The 10,968-nt window shown below is 37.2% G+C and overlaps 1 protein-coding gene across 1 annotated transcript; it reads left to right on the top strand.

Annotated features, from left to right (window-relative positions):
* The first annotated feature begins 8,271 nt into the window (after positions 1–8,271).
* J2 (DNAJ homolog 2) lies at positions 8,272–10,936 on the top strand. Its single transcript, XM_022036976.2, has 6 exons — positions 8,272–8,611; positions 9,195–9,360; positions 9,501–9,639; positions 9,721–9,997; positions 10,101–10,299; positions 10,395–10,936. Exons 1-6 carry the CDS (start codon positions 8,462–8,464, stop codon positions 10,715–10,717), a joined length of 1,254 nt encoding a protein of 417 aa, XP_021892668.1. The 5' UTR covers positions 8,272–8,461; the 3' UTR covers positions 10,718–10,936.
* Positions 10,937–10,968: the final 32 nt, after the last annotated feature.

Genomic DNA, 10,968 nt, shown 5'->3' with positions numbered 1-10,968 from the left:
GCAACTGAAAAAACAGGAGACAGCTTTCTAGCTAGTTTTCTTACTGCTCTGGATTCGGATCTGGTCTGATTTTGATTTCTCGGGCACTCTCTCGCGTAGTGTTGGCACTTTACATATGTGACAGGTGTTGTTGATGCGATAACATGATCAATCTCCATAACCCTTGCCACAATGCTGGCAAATCTTACCGTGTTCTACTACCAGGGCCTGGGAAGGAGCTTGAGTTGCAGGCCTTGGTCTTTTGTTTGGCTGGTTCAGTGCAGTAGATGCTGGTCTGCAATATGGGACCAGGTGCCTGGAGTTGCCCACTGCTGAAAAAAAAAATGTGAAGGTTCCTTTCTATCAATTGTGTCATGGCCAAGACTACTGAATAAGTGCTAAGCTCGAAGACATACAACTGTTGTCTGATATCAGGATGGAGACCCCACTCAAATCTTCTTGTCTTCCTGCCTTCATCTGTCATGCTCTCAAAGAAGTATCGGCCTAACTCCAGTAATTTCTAAACATATTCTGATATTGACAAATCTCTCTGACCCAGGTGTGTAAACTCTATCTCCTTCAGATATCGGATGTGTTATAGAAGGTAATCAGCATTGAAGGTTGTCAGAAACTGATCCCATATGACTAGAGTGGGTAGAATAGACTGCTTTAGTTACCACCAACCCTATGCCTCACCTTCGAGCATGTAAGTGGAAAGAGTAATCTTTTGTTCGGGAACTACTCCAAGGGTCACAAAAGTCGTCTCTGTCTCTACTAATCAGTATTCAGTTTCTTCAAATATGGATGCCCCCACAAAAGTAGGTGGATTAAGTCTCTTGTACCTCTCGATGTAGCTTGGGTCCATAATGGGTGGAGGTGGATCCTGCTGAAGGGGAACTGGATTATGCTAGGGAGGAATCGGGTGGTCTTGTGGTGGCATTTAGTTGTATGGTGGGGGCACCAGATTGTACTGTAGCGGTGTCAAATGATACGATGGATGAGTAGGGTTGTATTGTGGTGGCATTAGATCCTCTCGGTGTGGAGGTGACTTATACTGTGGCAGTGGTGATGGGGGATCAAACAACTCCATCCTCTCCTCCCTAGCTTACTGGGCAGAGCCTACACACTCACCCAGCAGGGTGCCGAAGCCAATCCTGATGTGATATAGGGTATGTATACTATATGCAAACACTTTACATATGTTTTGATTGACACTGATGCTTTACATACTTTTACTCAAAATTTAAATGTGTTACCTGAACGTTTTAATTCTGTATTTTTAGTGTCAATATCTGGAAATAGAACATTACTGGGAAATGTTTTATACAAATCTTGTATCGTGGAGATAACAGGTAGGGAACTGAGCGTAGATCTAATAGCATAAGCTACAGAAGATTCTAATTTAATTATGGGAATGACTTGGCTAGCTGCATATGACGCTATTGTGAACTGTTTCCACAAGAAGCTACTATTCAACATTCTTAATGAAGAGTTTTTCACGAATTAATAAAAGTTTAGATATTATTGACATGTAGTAACTGTATTGTTTATCAAATACCTTTAATTTAACTATTCTTTTCCACGCTATACAAACTTAAGAAAGATATTTGCATTCAAGATATTCCTATTGTCTGAGATTTTTCAAACGTATTTCTAGATGAACTACCTAGACTGCTAATAGATCGAGAAGTTGAATTCATCATAGATCTTCAATATGACACCCAACCCATCTCGATTGTCCCATACCGAATGAGTCGTATAAAAATAGGTAAGAAAAAGTGATGGGTCTTTAAAATTGTGTATTGACTACAAAGAATTAAATAAGGTCACAATCAAGAACAAATACCTCCTCCCCAAGATTGATGATCTTTTCGACCAATTACACGGTGCTCATATTTTCTCCAAGATCGACCTAAGTTCGGTATACCATAAGGTGAAGATAAAGGCAGAAGACATCCCTAAAACGGCCTTTAGGATCCGGTATGGGCATTATAAGTTCCTAGTCATGCCATTCGGATTGACTAATGCACCTACGATTTTTATGGATTTGATGAACTGGGTCTTCAAGCCGTTCTTATATCAGTTTGTTATAGTATTCATTGATGACATCCTGATCTACTCTAAGAGCAGAGAGGAACATGCTCAGCATCTGACTCAGTTCTAACAGGTTCTAAGAGAAAAGAAACCATACGCAAAATTGAGTAAGTGTGGATTTTTGTTTGAGAAAATTTCCTTTATATGGCATATAATATCAAAAAATAAAATATCAGTAAATCCCAATAAGATTGATGTAGTTATGGGTTGGAAGTAGTTGACTTCAATTAAGAAAGTTTGACACTTTTTTGGGGTATAACAGGCTATTACCATATGTTTGTAGAAGGATTCTCAAGCATAGTCATTCTCCTGACATGACTTACAAAGAAAAATGTCAAGTTTGAGTGAAATGAGGAATGTGAAAGAGCTTTACAGAACTTAAGGAATGACTGAGTACCACACTAGTCTTGCTTCTGCCGTATAGAATGGGTGGGTATACAGTATACAGATTAGTGTCCTACCAAGGACTGAGTTGCATTTTGATGCAGCACAGAAATGTCATAACTTATGGGTCCAGACAGTTGAAAACTCGTGAAAAGAATTATTCCACCCACGACTTGGAGCTTGTCACCATTATCTATGCATTGAAGAACTAGTGTCATTACTTATATGAGAAAATATTTGAAATCTATACAGACCATAAGAATTTAAAATATATATTTACTTAAAAGGACCTCAACATGCGTCAGAGACGTTGGATAGAACTTCTCAAAAATTACAACTGTAAGATCCTGTATCACCCGAGTAAGGGTAATGTGGTAGCCGACATCCTCAGTAGGAAGAATGCAGATATGTTAGCTCACATTTTAATTTTTGAATGCAGGATGATAAAGGCTACACAATAGATACAACTCTAAGACTTGAGAAAAGCCACATGGCTAACCTATTTAGTAGTCTAACCCGAGTTAATATAGAGAATAAATGAAGCTCAACTAGTCGATCTCACTCTAGTAGCTCTCAGAAAGAACACAGAACATGGTTTGAATTCAGAATTTCGAGTATCTACCGATGGGTTGCTCAGGTTTCAAGATAGATTATGTGTTCCTAGTGATAGCGAGTTAAAAAAAGATATTATGTCAGAGACTCACATTTCAAAGTTCACCATGCATCCGACAAATATTAAGATGTACCAAAACATGCAGCCCTGATTCTGGTGGAGCGGGATTAAAATGAAAATTGTTGATTTCGTCTTCAAGTACCTTATATGCCAGCAGGTCAAAGTAGAGCATTAATGTTCAGGCGGTTTACTTCAGCTATTACTAATCCCGGAGTGAAAATGAGAACATATCACCATATAATTTATAACATGATTGCCTAGGGCACGCTCGGGACATGATGCGATCTGGATGATTGTTGACCGACTCACTATGTCCTTTCATTTTCTGGCCATCAAAATGACAAATCCATTGGACAAGTTAGCTTGAATCTATATTCGAGAGATATTTAAACTACATGGAGTTTCGGTGACAGTAGTATTAGATAGGAATCCCAGGTTCACCTCTAAGTTTTGGACAAGTTTTCAACAAGTAATGGAGATAAAATTGTTTCTTAGTACAACATTCCACCCCCAAACAGAACGATAATCAGAGCCAAATATTTGCATATTAGAGGATATGCTCAAGCTTGTGTTCTAGATTTTGGAGGGCACTGGGATGACCACCTACCCTTGGTAGAGTTTATCTATGATAACATTTATCATACAAGTATTGGTATGGCTCTGTATGAAGTATTGTATGGCCGACCTTGTAGATCATCGATCTGTTGGGAAGAGGTGGGCGATAGGAAATTGATTGGCCCAGATCTTGTAAATGAGACCACAGTGAAGATTGGTAAGATCAGGAAAAATATCCAAACGACTTAGAGTAGGTAGAAAAGTTATGCAGACACTCAAATGAGATATTTTGAATTTAAAAAAGTCGATCGAGTGTTTCTTAAGGTCATCATCTTTAAGGGTATCACTAAGTTTGGGAATAAGAGAAAGTTGAACCCCTAGTTCATCGAAGCATTTGAGATTTTGGACAGGATTAGGGTATCCGCTTACAGACTAGCACTACCCCCAAAACTATCCAAAGTCCATAACATCTTTAATGTGTCAATGTTATGTAAGTATAACTATAACCTCTCACATGTCTTATCTGACAAGCCACTTCCATTTCAATATGATTTATTTTATGAGAAGGTACTGGTTAGTATTTTAGACCGGAAGAATAGAGTGTTTCGCAACTGAAAAGTTTCTTTATCAAAATCCTATGGCAAAATCACTCGCAGGACGAGACCCACTAGGAGTTGGAAATAGACTTCAGGACTTAATATCCTCAATTGTTCGACTAGGGAGAGGGTAGCAATTTGAGAGACCAAATTTTCTTAAGGGACAAAGAGTTGTAACACCTCAAGCCCAGAAATTAGGCTTGGGATGACAAAATTTATTCTAAATAATAATTATGAAAATTGTTAATTTTAATTTTTTTTAGAATTTTTGAATAAATATATATTTTGGATGTATTTAAAAATAATTTTAAAAATGAGGGGCCAAACTAAAAAAAAGTAAGGACTCATTTGAAATAAAAATTTGAAAACTGGGGCAAAAATATAAAAATAAAATAAAAATTGCCAGTCGTCGTGCGCCGTGTGGCAGACACGCGGATACGCATTGCACGCGGGAGGCCACACGGGCAATCCGTGTACCAATCGATCCAACAGTCCCCATTCACTTCCGCACGCACGGACGACCCAGATCTGTTTCTCCATCAGGCACAATCGAATGGTCCACGAGCCTTCAATCGGATAGCCCTAATTTGCTTCCCAAATAGGCCAGATTCGACGGTGGAGATTGGTCCACGCAGACCCAAATAGATGGTCTGGATTGAGAGAAGTGGAGTATTTAAACTTCTTTTTCACCGAAATCCTAACGCTAGTAGCAACCAATTCGTTAAAGAAGAAGAAGACGGGAAGTCGGAAGAGAAGTCGACCACCGTCGCCGTCGCACCGGAAACCCAAACCGATGCCAATAAGTGAACTTTTTTCTCTTTCATTCCATTTTCAATTTTAAACTATCCCAAACACTTATCGACACTAGAAAACTAAAAGGAAAGCTAAAAACAAAGGGCGAAACTCGGTTGAACTGTCGCACCCAAAACCGAAAAATCCCTTTAATGAGCTCAAATCCTTTTCTTATTTTCTTCCATTTCTCGATCCTAAGCTATATAACATGTTTTTGGTGCAAGGCAACCGAAGGAAGGTCGTGACCGCGAGGAAGAAGCAGCAGAGCCGTTGCACTGGAAAACCAGAACCACCGGTAAATTCTGATTCCTGTCCTTTTTCCACCAGTAGAAGCCACCTAACCCCGAATTGTGCATGTTTTCACCCAAAACTAGTCAAAACCGACCTAAACAATAGGGGGAGCCACCGTAGACGACGTAACTGGCAACGAAGCACAACGGCGGTGTTGTGCCGGAACCCTAAACTGGCCCCCGGGAGAAATTTGACTCTTTTTGGCCATTTTTTGCTTATTTCCATAATATTTGACGTATGTTTTGATTTTAGCAGAAAAACTCAAGAAATCCAGGAACTAGGAACTGTCGAAAAGCATAGTGCAAAAAGGCGGTGTTTCAAACACCGAACCAGAGTAAGAATCCCCAACTCTTTCTCCCGTTACGGTTAAATTAAAGTTAAATTAATAATAAATAAAAAATTATAAATGTTGATGACCCCTTAATTAATTAAATACAGGTCACTAATAGAGCTAGTAACCAGTTAGTGTATAATTGTCTCTACCTTATCTATGTTGCCTATTTGTTATTATATTGCTTTAATTGTCCACCATTACTTTGTGTATTTTAAATTTTTTATTTTAATTATTTTTTTGTCTATTTAGTCTACTCAACTGTTTTTATCTTTATTCTGTTGATTCAGTTTGAAACAAATATCTTAATTATGTTTTCTTGAATCATTGGATGTTAATTTATATCGCATATTAAATTATCATTCTATTTTTCTATAATTATTAAATGTGAGTGTCGCACGTATTCGGTGGCTAGATGGTAATTGAAACTTGTATGTTTATGCAATGTCGTAAAAATTAAAGGGGTTTTCTGAATGTCATGGAAAAAGGTAGACGGACCTAGTATATAGGGTAAATTCTGCTGTGGACGTTATCCTCAGTCGAACGAGGTTGAGGAATTCCATACAAGAAGGGGTTGGGAATTGTTTGATTACACTCATTACCGGGCGGGGTATTGAAGCGGTAGTGTGTTTAACGCCCATTACCGAATGGAGTATGGGGACGACTGATTAATTAATATAATAGATACTTGGTCCACATATAGTGACAACCCCTATGAACCCCTAACAACACTGATAAGTAAGTAAAAAGGTAAATGTTGATAACTGTTGGTCTTTTAAAATATATAATGAAAATTATTATTCTAGTTCTTTCCGTCATAAATGGCATTTTAAAACTTAAAGGTGAGTGTAGAATAAATAGTTTTCAGTTAAATGAATTTACTTAAGAAATTTATGATTTCTACAAACTTTTAATTTTCCATATCGGTGATAAGTGTTGATATTCTTACTGAGCTAGTGTAGTTTATCCATTTATTGTTAACTATTTTAGATCATGACGAGCAAGACCTGCATCTTAAGCAGTAAGAAAACTAGCTAGAAGTTTGTCTCACGTTTCTCCAATTGCGCAACGGAAGTTAATCACATAGGTTTTCCGTATCACACATCTTCATTTATGTTCTTCAATGACATTCTCGTAATTCTATTGGGCATTTTAATCAAATTGTGCAAATGATGTAACCATAAATTCTAAATCGCTTCCACATATTAATAAATTTCAGTATCATTTTATTTCTCACATTTTGGGTCCTTACAAAATGGGATCAAGGATACAAAATTGAAATAAAAATAGTTTTATTTATCATTATTATTATTAATATTTAATCGACAAATTAAAAAATCTACATATATTTCAATTCAATCTTTATTTCAAACCACCGTCCTTCAGTTCAATATTTGTTTCAATCTATTATTCTTACCAAATCATCTATCTACTCTAGTTTTAAACCAATAACCACCTCTAAGTGGTGCTTTAGGCGATAGTTTACTTAGAACTCATGGAGTGACAAGTCAAGATTAGGTACTTCCATTTAAAACAACTCCCAAAAAATTGGTTCCTCTAAAAGGTTGCATCACTACGAGTAAGCTCGTACTTATATTCTTATTAACATGGCATATGCTGCTTGTGAGGGAATATCTTGACGTGTCTTTACACGACGGACCATGCGTTCACCCATAAGATTTTTTCTACTTATCAGTTCTCTAATTGTTGTTTCTTATAGATAATGTTATTTAATTGTTAAGAACGTAATGATTTATAAATATTACTTTTAAGTGTTTGAATAACCGGTTTTAGATAATATTTAATACCATGAATTTCTAACGAACAAGTTATTTGGTTTTTGTGTATACTTTCACGCAAAGAAGATTTGTAATAATTAATTTTGGCCATAATAGTTTTAATTATAATTAATTAGAACAAATCATAAGGAGGTACTATGATTTTGAATTTAATTACAACAAGATTCATTAAATTTACTTTCAAATTGAACATATTAAAATTACTATTAAATTACAAATTATTTTTTAAAAAAATAATTACGAACGAAAAAATTAACGCATAAAAATGTATAAATTTTAAAGAAAAAAAAAATCATGATCGAAAATGAGAAGAGAATTTAGTTAATGAAAAATTTATTAATTTTATTTACTTTTTTGACATGTCTTCATGAGAAAAAAAAATATTAATTTATATTTTAAAACTGAATTTAATAAAATACAATTAATATATTATAATTTGCTTAAAATAATGGATTAAATTGTAATTAGACTCAAATTTTAAGACTTTCTTTTAATTTACTTTTGTAATTACAATTTAAAATGACGATTAGTAATTACCTAATCAGAATTATTAATTATTAAGAATTAAAAAAGAAAATTACAGGAAGACGAAGACTAAAGCTGACCAAGAGAAAGGGAATCAACGGTTTGATGGAAGGCTCTAGAATAAAATGAGAAGTGCTGATCCGACGGCTGAGATTCAACGAGAGCTTCAACTTCCATAACTTTCCTTTTAGAGAGAGAATTCTAGAGCCTTCCTCTCTCAGTTAGAAACCTAAACAGGAAATCTCAGCCGTCCATCAAATCATCAAACCGACCTTTCGTAAATAAATACCTGGGTTCCCCCATCTTCCCCACTCGTCTCAAATATTCTGATTCTTGGCGTGTCCTGAGAACTCCATTGAGGAGAGAAATCAGCTGTGAGCGATCAAAGAATTTCCATAAATTTGGTATTCGGAGAGGTTGGAGGTGCTGAAAAGAGGAGAAGATGTTTGGTAGAGGACCGAAGAAGAGCGACAACACCAGGTACTATGAGATTTTGGGTGTCTCGAAAAACGCTTCACCGGAGGATTTGAAGAAGGCTTATAAGAAAGCTGCTATCAAGAACCATCCCGATAAAGGTGGCGATCCTGAGAAGGTTCGTTTGTCTCTTGAGGTTTATTGGAACCTTTTAAGCTGCTTGGTTATTTCGGTTTGTTTTTCGGCTCCATGTCTTTAATTCTGTGTGACAATGGGTTTTGATTATGCATTTTGTGGAATTGTGATTGACTGGATTGCTCCTTTTGTATGATTTTCTATTGTATTTCTAGTAACGTGTTGTTTTTCTCTGTTTATTGTGAGGTTATTGTTTGGTTGTTGAATGATCTTCTTTTGGATCCTTGATTAGATTTTTGCCTAATTTTTCTGGTTAATGCTGCAAACAGCTGTTTATCTGGACTCTTATTTTTGGTCTTGATGCTTTATGAGAAAACTAATGTTGTAATGAGCCACTATTCTTGTTTGGTTCAAGGAAGATAGCTTAACTAGAATTTAGGATGAAGGAAATTGGTCTCTTTTGCAAGCGAATGAACTAATATTGTAGTGATTCATAACTCTTGTTTGGTATTGGGAAGTTAGATTCTTCATGCATTGGCAATAACCTGGTTGACCTTATGCAGTTCACAGAACTGAATTTGAGCTTGACTAGAACTTAAAGAAAAACCTTTGCTCTTGTATTGCAGTTCAAAGAGTTAGCACATGCTTATGAAGTGTTAAGTGACCCGGAGAAGCGTGAGATCTATGATCAGTTTGGTGAGGATGCACTCAAGGAAGGAATGGGTGGTGGTGGTCCTGCCCATGACCCATTTGACATCTTCCAATCTTTCTTTGGTGGAAGCCCATTTGGAGGTAGAAATCGTCATCTTCCAACTTTTTCTAATATTTCTTTTGAGCTTTTGATATAGCAACATGGTGATTTAGCTACTGAGTCATCAAAAGTTGTGCGGATATTATGCTGGGTCCTTGACTGTAGTCTTTTCCTTGTGCAGGTGGCAGCAGCAGAGGAAGAAGGCAGAGACGTGGTGAAGATGTGGTTCATCCATTGAAGGTTTCTCTGGAGGATCTTTACCTTGGAACATCAAAGAAACTATCCCTTTCCCGCAATGTGATATGTTCAAAGTGTAATGGGTGAGTATTTGCTACTCTGTGTTGTCACTTTTATCCTGATAATCTTTGATACTTATGCTCTCTCGATTTTTGTCATGGCAGCAAAGGGTCCAAGTCTGGAAATTCAACAAAATGTGGTGGTTGTGGGGGTTCTGGTATGAAGGTTTCCATCAGACATCTTGGACCCTCTATGATTCAGCAAATGCAGCATCCTTGCAATGAATGTAAGGGCACTGGTGAGATCATAAGTGATAAGGATCGATGCCCACAATGCAAGGGAGAGAAAGTAGTCCTGGAGAAGAAGGTGCTTGAGGTGATTGTGGAGAAAGGTATGCAGAATGGACAGAAGATCACATTCCCTGGAGAAGCAGATGAGGCGGTATGATTCTGAGTCTTGGGTTTTCCATAGAGGTTGCTTATTACTTTCTTGAATATTACTCTGAATTTTTTATTTTTATTTTCTGTTGTGTGTTTTAACACAGCCTGACACAGTGACTGGAGATATAGTCTTTGTTCTCCAACAAAAGGAGCATCCCAAGTTCAAGAGAAAGGGAGAGGACCTGTTTTTTGAGCACACACTGAGTCTCACAGAGGCACTGTGTGGCTTCCAGTTTGTATTAACACACTTGGATGGCAGGCAGCTTCTAATCAAAACTAACCCAGGGGAAGTTGTGAAGCCTGGTTAGTACGAATGCTCCTATGCATTGATTGACTTATTAATAATTTCTATGCATATTCAATTTGAGATAATTGAACTCACAATTATTATTTGACAGATTCATTCAAGGCCATCAATGAAGAGGGAATGCCATTGTACCAACGACCGTTCATGAAGGGTAAGCTGTACATTCACTTCACCGTAGACTTCCCTGACTTCCTCACCCCAGATCAGATTAAAGCACTAGAGGCTGTATTGCCACCGCGGCCATTGAGTCAGATGACGGACATGGAGCTAGACGAATGTGAGGAGACCACACTGCATGATGTGAACATCGAAGAGGAGATGCGGAGGAAGCAACAACAAGCTCAGCAGGAGGCATATGACGAAGACGAAGAGGTACATGGTGGTGCCCAGCGTGTCCAGTGTGCCCAGCAGTAAACGATAATGAAGAAAATTATTTGTCATAGAGTAGTTAGCAACTGTGAGTAAAACTTAAAACTGGGAAGTCTGGTATCTTGCATGCCTGTTTGCAAGAAGTAACTTCATGGGTAAAGGTGTTCTGGAGGAAGTTGATTTTGTTGACAATGATGCTTCTGTAATGGCTTTCCCCGACAGTGATATGATGATTTCAATACAATTTGCTTTTTGCTTTCTCAATTTTGATTACGAATGTTTGAGATCTGTCTGCT

Source organism: Carica papaya, chromosome 5 (assembly GCF_054855325.1).
Source record: "Carica papaya isolate Zhongbai chromosome 5, ASM5485532v1, whole genome shotgun sequence".
Lineage (NCBI taxonomy): Eukaryota > Viridiplantae > Streptophyta > Magnoliopsida > Brassicales > Caricaceae > Carica > Carica papaya.
This window is presented reverse-complemented; position numbering and strand designations above follow the sequence as displayed.

Coding starts and splice junctions, on each gene's coding strand:
- J2 (XM_022036976.2), top strand. CDS start 8,462: ATGTTTGGTAGAGGACCGAAGAAGAGCGACAACACCAGGTACTATGAG. Junction 8,612..9,194: donor AAGGTGGCGATCCTGAGAAG/GTTCGTTTGTCT, acceptor CTTGTATTGCAG/TTCAAAGAGTTAGCACATGC. Junction 9,361..9,500: donor TGGTGGAAGCCCATTTGGAG/GTAGAAATCGTC, acceptor TTCCTTGTGCAG/GTGGCAGCAGCAGAGGAAGA.